The sequence below is a fragment of the Camellia sinensis genome, chromosome 12, assembly GCF_055761805.1.
Source record: "Camellia sinensis isolate YWXY chromosome 12, ASM5576180v1, whole genome shotgun sequence".
Lineage (NCBI taxonomy): Eukaryota > Viridiplantae > Streptophyta > Magnoliopsida > Ericales > Theaceae > Camellia > Camellia sinensis.
In genome coordinates, this window is record NC_138972.1 from 36,134,995 (window position 1) to 36,150,005 (window position 15,011).

Genomic DNA, 15,011 nt, shown 5'->3' on the forward strand with positions numbered 1-15,011 from the left:
AAAATAGCTATAAAAAATTAAGTAGATCGGATATAAATAGACCCTTCATCAACTAGCATTTGTATATATGTAAATATTAAACTAAATACAAATACGAGTTGACGAAAAGTCTATCAATATCTGATTAATTTACTTTTTATAAATATGTTCTATTCGATTTCTTTAAAAATTGAACAATTCAAATAACCAAATTAAAGTACGTAATAATTTCACAAGCCGTGTAACCCCAACTCCTAACTTTTTTTAACGAGGGAACTATGCCATCTCCGACAGTGTACCAAATCCATCACCAAATTCAAATTTGATAAAAAGTATTCTTTTTTTTTTCTATTCCACTAGTTTCATCAAATAGATATCAAATTGAGAATATTAAAAATGTTTCACCAAACTGAGGATGCTTTATGCCTTTTATCAAATCATTGTACATTATCGTTGAATGTCCTCTTGGATGTCCTCCGGATATTCTCCCGGATGTCTCCCAGATATCCTTCCGGATGATCACTTCAAGGCAAAATTTTATGAAAATTTTACATTAGCCAGTCAATCAGTGGTTTGATGAAAAACAAAAATTCATCGTTAGAGCAAGCGATATTAAAGAGAGTTTTTACTCAAATTTAATAAAAAAAATAATAATATACCATTAGAGATGCCCTTACATACAAATAAATGATATATAAAAATAAAAATAAAAATAAAATAAAAATTATAAACACATTAAAATGCAAATAAATAATTTTTTTTTTTTTTTCTTTTTCTTCTCTCACCCGCACGTAATTGTCCAATTTTAATCAATTCTCAGCTGGCTTGGCTATGGAAGCAGACGAAGTGACTAGAGTCTTGGACTTGTCCGATCCAGGTCCCACCGGAGACGAGGGCAGGCGGAGAATATGCAGCAGAGGGTGCGAGAGGCCAATAAACGTGTGCCTCTGCGACACAATTCCAAGTGAAGCCATCTCAACCGCCACCCAAGTGGTGGTCCTCCAGCACCCACACGAGCACCGCCACAAGCTGGCCACCGTCCCTCTCCTCTCCAAATGCCTCCTCAACTTCCAAATCCTAATTGGCCGCCGACTACGCCTCGGCCACTCGCCTCTCCTCGATTCTCTCTACAATGCCGCCATTCAAAACCCTAATCAACCTTTTCGCGCCATCTATCTCTTCCCAGGTACCCCTGCTGCTTTGCTTAATCGCAATTTTGTCTTCACATTTGTGTGAATTTCGTGCTGTATTAGACAAAATTCGAATGTGCATGTAGTTTTTAATTGAATTGACTTGAATTGGGCTCTAGTGGAAAATTTTTAACAAAGCTGAAATGTGGGAAAAATTCACCCCCTCAAGCTATCACTTGCCACTCTGAACATTCAATTTGAACAATTACAGGAAGTTAGTATTTCTTTGACAAAATGTCATGTAGCAACCTGTATCTTTCAAAACTTTTGGGGAAGTGTATTCGAATTCTTTATTTTTATTTTGGAAATCTTTGGTGTTGTTATGCGTTGGTTTTGGAGGAATATAATCCGATTTAAACTTGTTTGGTTTAGTTATTCGCACTTATTCTTGTCAAAAATTCCTTGGAGACTTAGAAATTCTATTCTAGGGTCAACACTAGCCTTCTTAAGGGTCGACCCTTACCTATTGGTGAAGTTTCTGGGAGTGTTGCTAGAAAATAGGGTAGACACCAGACTGGAGAGGGTTGACCTTCTTATGTCTGTGTGTTGGTTGCTGGAAGATATGGTCGACCCCCTCCTGTCTAAGGGTCGACCCCTGCGTGTTTTTTTTAGATTTTTGAGGTCCGAATGGGCCCTATCTAAGGGGGTTTTTGGGCTCATTATTTTATTTGACCTTAGGGCTTTTCCTCACTACTATAAATAGGCCCAAACCATTTTTCTCCCATGATTTTCCTTCCCTTTTTCCTCTTAAACCGTGATTTCTCTCTTCTCTCTCTAAAATCCAAACTTTTTCACTTAAATCTCCAGATTTACTCACCTAGAATGATCTTTTCACCTTACTCCTTTGAGATAAAGTGTAGAGCTTGTCAAGGGTTTCGTTTTGATCGGGGCAAAACGTTGTTTTGTTGCAATTGACTTTTGGGCTTTCTCTTCTCTCTCATCTAAGCTGAAGGTAGGGATATTCTACTCTTTAATATGAGCTTTAGCCTAAATATTTGTTATTTTGTATAAATGGGAAGATTTTGGTAAAAGTTAAGGTTTGGGTTCTAAACTAAAGGGGGTTTTTCATGTTGATTTTCTTATGTCTGTGTGTTGGTTGTTGGAAGATATGGTCGACCCCTACGTGTTTTTTTCAGATTTTTGAGGTTCAAATGGACCCTATCTAAGGGGTTTTTGGGCCCATTATTTTATTTGACCTAAGGGCTTTTCCTCACTACTATAAATAGGCCCAAACCATTTTTCTCCCATGATTTTCCTTCCCTTTTTCCTCTTAAACCGTGATTTCTCTCTTCTCTCTCTAAAATCTAAACTTTTTCACTTAAATCTTTAGATCTACTCACCTAGAGTGATCTTTTCACCTTGCTCCTTTGAGATAAAGTGTAGAGTTTGTCAAGGGTTTCGTTTTGATCGGGGCAAAACGTGATTTCGTCGCCATTGACTTTTGAGCTTTCTCTTCTCTCTCTCATCTAAAGCATGAGGTAGGGATATTCTACTCTTTAATATGAGGTTTAACCTAAATATTTGTTATTTTGTATAAATGGTGGGGTTTGGAAAGATTTTGGTAAAAGTTAAGGTTTGGGTTCTAAACTAAAGGGAGTTTTTCATGTTGATTTACAAAGTAACCTTAGGGGTTTGTGTATGAGGTTCTTTATTGCTGAAGTGGTGAGATTTGGACCTATGGGTTGATATTTTGGAAAAAAGGGAAATTTTGCCCTAAGTTGAGTTGAAATAACTATTTTTGTAAATAATGAAATTGGTTTGGGAATTATGAAATTGGGAGAAATGTGATTGAATGGTGTAGTTTGGTTTGATAAATCACACACCTATGGAATTTGATAAATTATCTGTTGATAGATTTATTTATCTATTTAGATATATCTGTTTTGGGCTATCGGTGGAAGATAGCTATGATTGTTGTAGAAACTGCATGAGAATTAGGATGATTGAAACTAATCAATTGAATTATGTCATTGAATATGACGGTTTGATTAAACCATTGAATATGTGTTTTGATTAGTCATTGTATATGACAAAGTGTTTGAATACATTGTATATGTATCTTTGTTTGGGAGGAGATAGGGGATGTACTCCATTGTTTGGGAAGAGATAGGGGATGGACTCCATTGATAATTAAGTTGGCCGGAGTATCCAGGGTGAGAGTCCCGAAATCTTATATATTTATGGGTGCCGGTTCCCTCAGACGTGGTTCCGCAAAATGGCAAGAAATAGAAGTGTTGGATTTGATGAATGTATTTAATTGTGAACCATTGAGTTGGAGTCTCATATTGGTTGCTTGATAATAATGAATTTGGCTAATTGATTTACCCGAAATGGTAGAATGGAAATGAATTGAGATATTGGTTATCTATATTGAATGACCTTGAAAAGAATGTGTTGGTTAAGAATGTTGCACATTTATTTGATGCTCATATTTTAGTTAATTCTCATGTATGGTTTAGCATATCTCTACTGGGCTTTGGCTCACCCTACTTGGGAAACCATTTTCAGGTACAAGTGACGTGCCACCTCCAAGGACATAGCTTGGGAGGCTTAGAGGCTAAAGGCTCTATTTTTGTGATTTCATTTTTGTGTTTATATGTCTTCTTTTAAGCCGAGGGCTTTAATTGTAAAGAGCTTCTGACTCTCTCTTTTGTTGTAACCAAATGATTACTTGGAAAGATGTAAGCCTTTAGGGTATTTATTTTGTTGTTCTAAACTAGAGTTACATGCTATGGTTTCAAGATGGATATTTATGAAAGTGTAATGCATGTGATATCTTTTGTAATATTAACTCTGATGAATGAAAGAATAACATTTCTATTATGTCTCTAGACCTTAGTTGCAGGAATCGTGCAAACAGGTGGCGATTCTTAGTAAGAATCGTGATTCCGTGTTTCCTAGAAAGAAACGTGTAAGAATCGCGTTTCTGTGGAGAGAGAAACGTGATTCAGTCCAAGATGGGATCGTAAAGGGGAGAGAGAGTGAGAGACCTGGTCTCGCTGTCGCCTTCTCCTTCGACATCGACGTCGACCTTCGACATCGCCCGGACTTTCGACATCGACCTTCGATCTGCTCTCGCCTCGCGATCTGCTCTACTCCTCTTCGCTCTCGCCTTCGATCGTCTTGACATCGCCATGGCCATCGCCTTCGATCTGCTCGCCTCCTTCTGCTTCTTCTTCTTCTTCTTCTCTCTCTCTCTCTCTCTCTCTTTCTTTCTTGTCGATTTGTGCTGTCTTCCCCCTTCCCGTTTTTAACATATAATAAATAATATAATTTGTTATATAATAATAAATTTAATTAAATTAAATATAATAAAAAAAATCTAATAAGATTTATAAAATAAATCATTATTTTACTATTTTTTATTATTTTATTGTTTTTTAACATATTTTATTATTTTATTGTTTTTTATTTATAATATATATCAATTAAAAATTAAAAAAAATTATATAAATAAATTTAAAATATTATCTATAAAAATAATACCTAAGATAAAAATAATAAATATATTTTAAAAATAACTATTAAAAATATATATATATATTAGCGCTTCCTGAGGCGCTCCCAACCTAAGAATCTTCTATCAGCTCACGCTTCCCCGCTCCCGCTCCCGCTCCCGCTCCCGCTTCGGCTTCGTGCAACTAAGCTCTAGACCTTATGAATGGTTAATTTGTATAATATTTTGAGAGTGTTACAACTTGGTATCAGAGCGTACCGGGTTTGAATACTTTGGATACGTGAGAAGTGGTTAGTACCATAATGGGTTTGTCTCGCTTGTTAGAGACTTATGTATGATGTTATGTGCTTATATGATAACATGTTTGTGTGACTATATGGGTATGGGATTTAGTTTCTAGGATGTTGATTGGATCTATGGGTTTCTGGGAGTCCTGTTGGAAAGGCACTTGATCACTGCCGTTTCTAATTGGCACTCTAGCAATGCCGCGGGACGGTCATTATCCTGAAATGAAATTCGTATGTGCTTATGTAATTATGTACTTATATAGAGTGAATTACTGTTGTCCAAAGTATTAGGACACGAGTGAGTTAGCTTCGACATATTTATGAATGTGCATATCTCTTATTACCCTTATTAGGATGCCTAGACGAGGAAGTGACAATTTCCCTCCTTCCACACAGGAAAAGTTACGGAAACGGTTTATGGAGTTACGCCAAGGTATTGCACCTTTGGTATAGTTTGAAGGATGGTTTATTAACTTGTCGAGATTTCCTCCAGAGTTGGTTGCAACAAGGGAGCGACATTGTCTTGAGTTCGAAGGGATGTTGTGTGATGCTATTTGGAGAAGAGTTGCTGGGCAATGCATAGAGATTACCATGCCTTGGTAGAGGCAGCGGGTCATGTGGAGACCGTTATCGATAGTGTTGGTCAGGATGAGGAGGAAAAGTCCATACCGACAAGTTCAACTGTTTTGAGAGGTAGTAGACCTAGTAAGGCAGGCGTAGTTGACGCCTCGGGCTACTTTCGTTTCATCAGACTCGTCCTTTGGAGAGTCTAGCCAGACTTAGGCGTTCTCGAGTCAACCTCGGAATAGAGGATCACCTTGGTGTTTTCGATATGGTTGGACATGCCATGTTTGGCGCCGATGTCCTCTGAGGGAGCAGCACCAGTTGTAGTAGTCCAAGTGGGGACAATAGTGAGGCTAGAAGTGTGAAGGAGTTTTGATTCTTCGCAGTGTTATTTGATATTATATTATGAAAGGCTGTATGCCTACGGATATTGTTTATGCATGTGTATGTGGTTGTAAACCCAAAAGATGTGGTTATGTAATTAACTTTGTGCTCATTGGTAATGTGTTAATAAAAGTGGTACAAATTGAAAATCCTAGTGTTTTTTATGCCATATTGATGCCGTGGGAAATGGGTTGGCTTGTGATGTCTCAAGTTAGTCACGGATACCTTGTGAAAAGGTAGGGATGTGTTTTATTTTGGACTCTGAGTCTTGAGGATAGAGGACTGGTGGTTGGGTCGTATGGTATTCGAAGTTGGTTGGCACGTAGTCACCTTGGAAATTGTTCTCGGGTTGCGTTAATGGACTTAGGGGTGTGGGGGCCTCACTTATGGGTGCATTTGATTGGTGTGGTTATATAAAACCTCTTGAATTGGGGCAATGTGTTAATGTGAAAATTTTGCAAATGCCTTGCGCCATTGAATTATGACGATTAATATTGTTGGTGTTATATTGGTTTGAGACTTCCGTGATTTGGAAAGTTATGTGTGTTGTACTATATCTCTTAGTACTGTATGTATCTCTATTTATTGTTGTGATAGAAATTTCATGGGAATTAAGTAAATTAAAACTAATTTCTCACCCGTTATCATTGAATATGATTATGTCTTTAAATAAATTGTATATGTAAGATGTTTGGAGTCACCGTAGGTGTGATGGTTGTGATTGGGTGAAGGTTGAGATTCACCGGATATTGTTGGGAAATAAGTTGGAGGGTGAGTTCGGCTCTGTGGCCTTTTATGGCATTCATTTCAACTGAAAACTCTGATTTGAAATTTCGTGGATTGTTTGGAGAAAATGTTTGCAAAACAATTAGTCTCCTTGAGATTTTGGAACAAAAATTTTTGTTGGAAAATGATGTGAGTTTGAATAATTTTTTAGAAAAAGGGGGTAAGTGGTGAAAGAGCCTTTGAAATAATAAGAAAAACTGTTGTTTTAATCAGATTTTGTGATTTTTCTGTTCAACATTGTACGGGTGAGCTTCCGTTATGGTTGGATTTCAGTTACTAGTTATGTACGTTTTATTTTCTGATTTGTTGTTTCCTATGAAAGGGTGTTAGTCCCTTATCGTAATATTGGTTGTTAGCATCGGTGGGGTGGTGTGTTGTGAGCAGCTGATAATATGTTTCAGGCAGAGGTATAGTGGAGGTTTCCTAAGTTTAGGACTCTTTTATTATGTTTGAATGCGATAGGTATGTACCTTAATTCTGGTTAAGTCAGGTGATGCTGTTGGAAGGGTTGGTTGGGTATATAACCCGTGGTTAGGGTGTGACCTGTGTGTAGGGTCACAGTGGTTTGGTGCTTATGGGCAAAGGTTTGGGATAACGGCGAGGAGATTGAGGACTTCATTTGTTCTTCTGGAGATTTAGGACGGTAAGTCTTTGAAAGCCCTGTCAGTGTTTTGCGTTGGCGCCGAAGCTTAGTTCGGAGTAGTTGTTCAGTAGTAGCAATGGCTAGTGATTGACACGGAGGCTTAGTATTTTGATTGTACTCTTGTGACGAGTGACGAATAGAATGTGGAATAAAGAGTTGACCTTATTGGTCATTAAGGGATGAAGTGTTATGTTTGCTTGTGTTCGATTCGAATGGTTACGTAGTAACGAGGGTGTTGTAGCGTGGTAAGCCTTTGCTGGTTAACTTGGTGTGAGGGAACAAGTGGGTAAATTTCGTTATTGTGAATTCAGTTGAGGTTGTGAGTACATCCTCAAAATAAGGAATTCAGTGTGGTTGTAGAATATCGTGCATTAAGTGAGAAGGTTTTGCTAGTATGGTATGTGGTGGTGTGTGGTTCGTATGTTGTTATTAGAATGTGTAGAAGGGGATCGGTCACATGGCAATCCCAGGAGAGTGCCTTGGTAAGGCAATTGCGTAGTTAATGTTTGGGTTGAGTAATTTAATGTTCGAAATTGTTGGGTCACTTTGGTGTGGGTGTTTGTCGTCCAGTTTGGATAGTGGAACTCCGAGTGAGGCAGTAAGATTGTGTAGAGTGAGTGATGCACTCTGTCAGAGTTGTTTCGACTTATTCATTCCTTGTGTGCGTTGACTTGAGATGGTGTATTGGGTTTGACTTGAAGAGTTCAGTTAGGACTCAAATGTGAAGCAAGGATGTGTGTGCCACTTAGGCATACGTGTGAGGGATGAATGAAAAGTCAGAGTACCATGGGGTAACTTTAAAGATTCCGGAGTGATTCATTGAACCAGAGAGGTTGTGTATGGAACCCCATTTAGAAGTTGGCGAGGTTGAGCAAGATGTTGGTGTTGAAGACTGGCACGAGTGCATAAAATTAGATAGCTGATTGGTCAATACTTGGGTTGGTTGACATATAGTCACCTCGAGAATCAGTTGAAATTGTAGGTTGTGTAATTAAACGGTGTCTTGGTGTGGAATGTAAGTCCCTCGTGGACAGTTGGAAGGTTGTTTGAGTGGTAGTAACCAGTTTGGGATTTCGGTTGGGAGCTTTGGTCTTATAAGCGCTTTGCACCATTATGTGATCAATGGTGTGCAATTTCTTCCTTTGTGTTATTGCGTTACTGGCATTTCTAAAATCTATAGGGGTTCTCATTGTGGAAAATCTTGTTTTGGGTATTGTAACACCACCGTGAGTGTGATGGGTTTTGTGGGATGACCATATTGTGATTTACTCGAGGAATGTTGAAGAATAATTTGGAGGAAAACCAAGTGTTTTGGAACAAATGGGATAGATTAAACGTTTTTTTAACTTGAACGGAATATCTTATACCATGTGTCGAGAAGTCACATTTTGATCTAGCCTAAGTTACTGGTTACATGTTATATGTCCTTTGGCAAGGGCGTGGAATTGTCAGGTATTGATGTGCCATGACGTTATTGATTATTCGTGTTTTATTTTGCGTTCTTGTTCTACGAGAGTTGACTGAAAGCCTTGTATGTGAGTGGTTTCCTTTTTCCTATGTTGGAGTGTTAAACACTCAATGGTGATTCGAGTATTGTAAGTAGTCAAGTCATGGTGGATGTCATGAAGCACGGTTGTTATTGACGACGTAGTTACTATTATTATCGGGGGAATGTGTTCTTGTCTTATAAACTGCTGCGAGTTTGGCCGGTTGGAGAGGTAATCATATTCGTACCTTGTTGTTGAGTCGAGTCTTGTGAAGCAAGACGATTCTATTAGTTACGGCATCATGGAAACATCTCGAGATTGAGGAAGCTACTTGGGAGCGTGAATTGGAAATCCGTGAGAAATATTCGGACTTATTCGTTGGTATTTGAACATATCTCGAGATTTTAGTTTGTTAATGAAATGTTAAAACATTGTATATGTTGTGGTTGTCTTGAAAACATCGATTTAATATGAGCATTGTATATGTTCTGGGAATATAGAATATTGTATGTGTTGTATCAAATTTGAAAACATTGTATATGTTTTGGATTATGAAAGCATTGTGAATGTTGAATATGTTTCGGAAACGCAAGTTTAATTTGAACATTGTATATGTTGTTTAACTCTTGGAAATGCAAATTTATCATAAATATTGAATATATTTTGGAAATATGAGATGCTCGTATTGAAATTGGTTAAATTCGGAAGATTCATTTTGATAATATTTGTTGAGATGTATCTAATGTGGAATTGTTCTTTTGTGGAAGGATTGGATGACTGGTAGGTGGGTCATGGTAATGAGAATTGAATTGTAATCATTTGAAAATTGGGTAATCATGGTTTTGAAACTTGTACTAAAATTTCGGGGACGAAATTTCCTAAAATGGGGAGGTTGTAGCACCTGTATCTTTCAAAGCTTTTGGGGAAGTGTATTCGAATCCTTTATTTTTATTTTTATTGTGGAAATCTTTGGTGTTGTTGTACGTTGGTTTTGGAAGAGTATAATCCGATTTAAACTTGTTGGGTTTGGTTGTTCGTACTTATTCTTGTCAAAAGTTCCTTGGAGACTTAGAAATTCTATTCTAGGGTCGACACCAGCCTTCCTAAGGGTCAACTCTTACCTGTTGGTGAAGTTTCTGGGAGTGTTGTTGGAAAATAGGGTAGATACCAGACTCGAGAGGGTCGACCCTCTTATGTCTGTGTGCTAGTTGCTGGAAGATAGGATAGACGCAAGACTGGGAGAGGGTTGACCTTCTTATGTCTGTGTGTTGGTTGCTGGAAGATATGGTCGACCCCCTCTTGTCTAAGGGTCGACCCTGCGTGTTTTTTTCAGATTTTTGAGGCCCGAATGGGCCCTGTCTAAGGGGGTTTTTGGGCCCATTATTTTATTTGACCTTAGGGCTTTTCCTCACTATTATAAATAGGCCCAAACCATTTTTCTCCCATGATTTTCCTTCCCTTTTTCCTTTTAAACCGTGATTTCTCTCTTCTATCTCTAAAACCCAAACTTTTTCACTTAATCTCTAGATCTACTCACCTAGAGTAATCTTTTCACCTTGCTCCTTTAAGATGAAATGTAGAGCTTGTTAAGGGCTTCGTTTTGATCGGGGCAAAACGTGGTTTCGTCGCCATTGACTTTTGAGCTTTCTCTTCTCTCTCTCATCTAAGCTTGAGGTAGGGATATTCTACTCTTTAATATGAGCTTTAACCTAGATATTTGTCATTTTGTATAAATGGTGGGGTTTGGGAAGATTTTGGTATAAGTTAAGGTTTGGGTTCTAAACTAAAGGGGGTTTTTCATGTTGATTTACAAAGTAACCTTGGGGGTTTGTGTATGAGGTTCTTTATTGCTAAAGTGGTGAGATTTGGACCTATGGGTTGATATTTTGGAAAAAAAGAGAAATTTTGCCCTAAGTTGAGTTGAAATAACTATTTATGTAAATAACGAAATTGGTTTGGGAATTGTGAAATTGGGAGAAATGTGATTGAATGGTGTAGTTTGGTTTGATAAATCACATACCTATGGAATTTGATAAATTATCTGTTGATAAATTTATTTATCTGTTTAGATATATCTGTTTTGGGCTATCGGTGGAGGATAACTATGATTGTTGTAGAAACTGCATGAGAATTAGGATGATTGAAACTAATCAAATGAATTATGTCATTGAATATGACAGTTTGATTAAACCATTGAATATGTGTTTTGATTAGTCATTGTATATGATAAAGTGTTTGAATATATTGTATATGTATCTTTGTTTGGGAGGAGATAGGGGATGTACTCCATTGTTTGGGAAGAGATAGGGGATGGACTCCATTGATAATTAAGTTGGCCGGAGTGTCCAGCTTGAAAGTCCTAAAATCTTATATATTTATGGGTGCCGGTTCCTTCGGACGTGGTTTCGTAAAATAGCAAGAAATAAAAGTGTTAGATTTGATGAATGTATTGAATTGTGAACCATTGAGTTGTAGTCTCATATTGGTTGCTTGATAATAATGAATTTGGCTAATTGATTTACCCGAAAATGGTAGAATGGAAATGAATTGAGATATTGGTTATCTATATTGAATGACCTTGAAAAAAATATGTGTTGGTTAAGAATGTTGCACATTTATCTGATGCTCATATTTAAGATAAGATGAGTGTAACTGAGATGAGGATGCTAAAGTGGATGTGTGGCAAGACTAGACAAGACAGAATTAGGAATGAGTGTATTTGGGAATGGGTAGGAGTAGCACCGATAGAAGATAAGTTGAGAGAGAATCGATTGAGATAGTTTAGTCACATTCAACGGAGACCAACAGAGGCAATAGTGAAGAGATGCAATGCTGTAACGATAGAGGGGAGTGTTAGGGGACGGGGTAGGCCTAGATTAACGTTAGCTAACGTTGTAAATAGAGATGTGGATCTACTTAATTTGGCTAACGAAATGGCCTTTGATAGGGTCACGTGGAGAAAAAGGATTCATGTAACCGACCTCATTTGATGGGATTTAAGGCTTGGTTTGGTTTGCTTTGGTTTCTCATGTATGGTTTAGCATATCTCTACTGAGTTTTGGCTCACCCTACTTGGAAAACTATTTTCAGATACAGGTGACATGCCACCTCCAAGGACATAGCTTGGGAGGCTTAGAGGCTAAAGGCTCTACTTTTGTGATTTCATTTTTGTGTTTGTATGTCTTCTTTTAAGCTGAGGGCTTTAATTGTAAAGAGTTTCTGACTCTCTCTTTTGTTGTAACCAAATGATTACTTGGAAAGATGTAAGCCTTTAGGGCATTTATTTTGTTGTTCTAAACTAGAGTTACATGCTATGGTTTCAAGATGGATATTTATGAAAGTGTAATGCATGTGATATCTTTTGTAATATTAACTCTGATAAATGAAAGTATAACATTTTTATTATGTCTCTAGACCTTATGAATGGTTGATTTGTATAATATTTTGAGGGCGTTACATATCACACCTACCAACACTTGAGAAAATATTTGTCCACGTAATTTGCTTAATTTGGTTGTGTTTTGTTTTATTGAATATTTTCTAAACAATTGATTATGTTTTGTTGCGTGCTAGTTGGATATTTGTCTCCTTATCTGTCTTCATATTATGGGGCAAAGTGAATCGGAACCGTCAATTACCACTTGTATGCTGACAAGTGACTGATTAATGGTTTGGGGTAAAACGAACTAATGTTAATAGTTTAAGGGCGTAATTGTTCAAATTGATAGTTCAAGTATTAAAGTGACACAATTATGATAGGTTACGGTGGCAAAATGAAGTTTTCCCTTGAAAAATCTAATGCTAATTTTGGATCTTGGATTTGTGGTTTAATAAAAGAAAAAGAAAAAAGGAATTGTGAAAAAAAAAAAAATAGCTTCTATTTTATCCATTTTTTCCTTTTTCACTAATTAATCCACAAATTGAAGATCCAAACACAACATAAGTGTGCATTTAGAGTTCAAAAATTGGGCAGTTCAATGATCTGTATGAATTTGGTTGATAATTAAGCTGAGTGACTTGAAATTTGATTTGATTTCTATGAGATTCTGCTGAGTGAGTAAAGAAATTGGCAGTTTTAAATGTTTAAAGGTTGAGTCTTTCCAAGTCATATTTTCACAAAAATCACCTATAGGATGCATGCTGAAATAATGTACTCATGGATGGGACAGAATGTGTAATTGATTGATAAATAATTCATTTGTTCCCCCTTTGTGTATGTGAATATTGGAATTCCATAGAGATAGTTATGTTTGTAGAGCATTCCTCACTTAAATTGTGTTGTGCCCTCAAATTGTTTGCAAGTTTATGTTCACAATTTTTGACTGATTCAATCATATGAACCATTTGGTTCCAATCAAAGCATATTACATGAACTTCCTTGGGTGATGGAAAGGAATCTGGATTGTTTGGTTAAAAGCATATACACATCAGTTTATCACCTATACATAATCTGATAAATGGGGGTCTGACACTGACAGTTGTGGGTCTCCCTTTTATGCTGATAAGCATTTATCTCTTTCTCAGGTATAGATTCATCACCTGCAGTTGAAATTAGCAAGTGGCGATCTTCGTTAAATGATTCGTACGTAGGAAATTATGTTTTGATTGCTTTTGATGGGACCTGGAAGCATGCTAGGGAGATGTTACATGCAAGTTTACCATTTTTATCAAAGTTTGCCATTCGGGTTTGTTTAGACTATGATGTTAGGATAGATGGTGGGACAATATTCGATTCGGATTTGATTCTTAGGAAGGAACCCTTTAGCGGATGCATGAGTACAATGGAGGCTGTTGCACGAGCGTTGCATGTTCTAGAGCCTAATGGGGTTGAGATTGAGGACAGGTTGGTGGAGGTTCTAAAAGCTATGGTTAGGTTCCAAGCTCGTCACTTAAAACCTATTAATCCAAGGCCTAAGTTGTTGAAGAGGGGTAAGAAGGATGAGAAGAATAATTAGTGAACTGTATTGTGCAGTTTGTGATTTTGAATTCAATACTAAATTTTATTATTTTCTTTCAATGCTTGGAACATTATCATGCCCTGTGATAGAAGTAATTTCATTTTTGGCTTTTCTTATTGAAATTGGCTTGTGGCCCCAAAATGTTTACTGATAAATCTGTTCTGTCAATTTTTGGAATGTCATCAATTTTGATTCCACTTATTCATTGGTTGTGGGAGGTTGGTGGAGGTTCTAAAAGCTATGGTCAGGTTCCAAGCTTGTCATTTAAAAACCCATTAATCCAGGGCCCAAGTTGTTGAAGAGGGGATGAGAAGAAGAATTAGAGGACTGTAATGTGCGGTTTGTGATTTTGAATCAATAAATGTTATTATTTTCTGTCAATTCTTGGAACATTTTTATGCCGTATGATAGAAGTAATTTTATTTTAGCTTATTTTATTTAAGTTGAATGTCAACAGAACCAAGGCTTGGTGGCCCCAAAATGTTTGATAAATTTGTTCTGTCAATTTTTGTAACGTCATCAATTTTGATTCCACAAATTTACTGGATGTGGGAGTTGAGTCTACAATCATATGAAAAATTATAGTGAGAATAGTATGCGATAAATGAAATGAGAAAAAATTGCACAAGCATCAGAGCCTCTGGTCATAATATGCCATGTTATGAACAGTAATTGCGTTCCTGTCAGAAGTTAAATGTGAATTTTTTGAAAGTTATGAGTGTTGAAGATGTCATTCATTTACTAGATGTGGGAGTTGAGTCTACAGTCATATGAAAAATTATGGTGACAATAATATGGTAGTGGATAAATGAAATGGGATGAAATTGCATAAGCATGGGAGCCTCTTTTGGGTGGATAAGCATCGGAGCCTTGTGTCATAATATGCCATGTTATGAACAGTAACTGTGTTCCTATTAGAAGTTAAATGTGAAGTTTGATGTGTATATAATATTCTTCTACTTGCAGAATGCTTGTGAATTTGTTGAATCTTGAAATGAGGAATTTGTAAAAGAAAGAGGAAGTGCAGCTTTGTAATTCTGGAGATGACAACTGAGAGTAGCTGTAGGTTTTTCTATGCGGATTGCTGACAGTTATTGCTTATTGATTCTTTTGTGAGTGAGCACCATAGGAATGCATTTGGGGCTTTTTTTTTTTTTTTGGTTTAGTTATTTATTTAGCTAAATGAAACTTGTGTTTTGAGTAGTTTTGTGAAGATCACTATTTATGCAGAAAATTTTGCAATTATTGTTGACTGAATTGTTTGCATTTGCCGTGC

The 15,011-nt window shown here is 36.9% G+C and overlaps 1 protein-coding gene across 1 annotated transcript; it reads left to right on the top strand.

The window, feature by feature from the left end:
- Nucleotides 1-731: 731 nt before the first annotated feature.
- Nucleotides 732-13,794, top strand: LOC114279925 (tRNA-uridine aminocarboxypropyltransferase A). Its single transcript, XM_082898385.1, has 2 exons — nucleotides 732-1,165; nucleotides 13,302-13,794. The coding sequence occupies exons 1-2, from the start codon at nucleotides 811-813 to the stop codon at nucleotides 13,730-13,732; spliced, it is 786 nt and encodes a 261-aa protein (XP_082754511.1). The 5' UTR covers nucleotides 732-810; the 3' UTR covers nucleotides 13,733-13,794.
- The last annotated feature ends 1,217 nt before the right edge of the window (nucleotides 13,795-15,011 follow it).

Coding starts and splice junctions, on each gene's coding strand:
- LOC114279925 (XM_082898385.1), top strand. CDS start 811: ATGGAAGCAGACGAAGTGACTAGAGTCTTGGACTTGTCCGATCCAGGT. Junction 1,166..13,301: donor CGCCATCTATCTCTTCCCAG/GTACCCCTGCTG, acceptor TCTCTTTCTCAG/GTATAGATTCATCACCTGCA.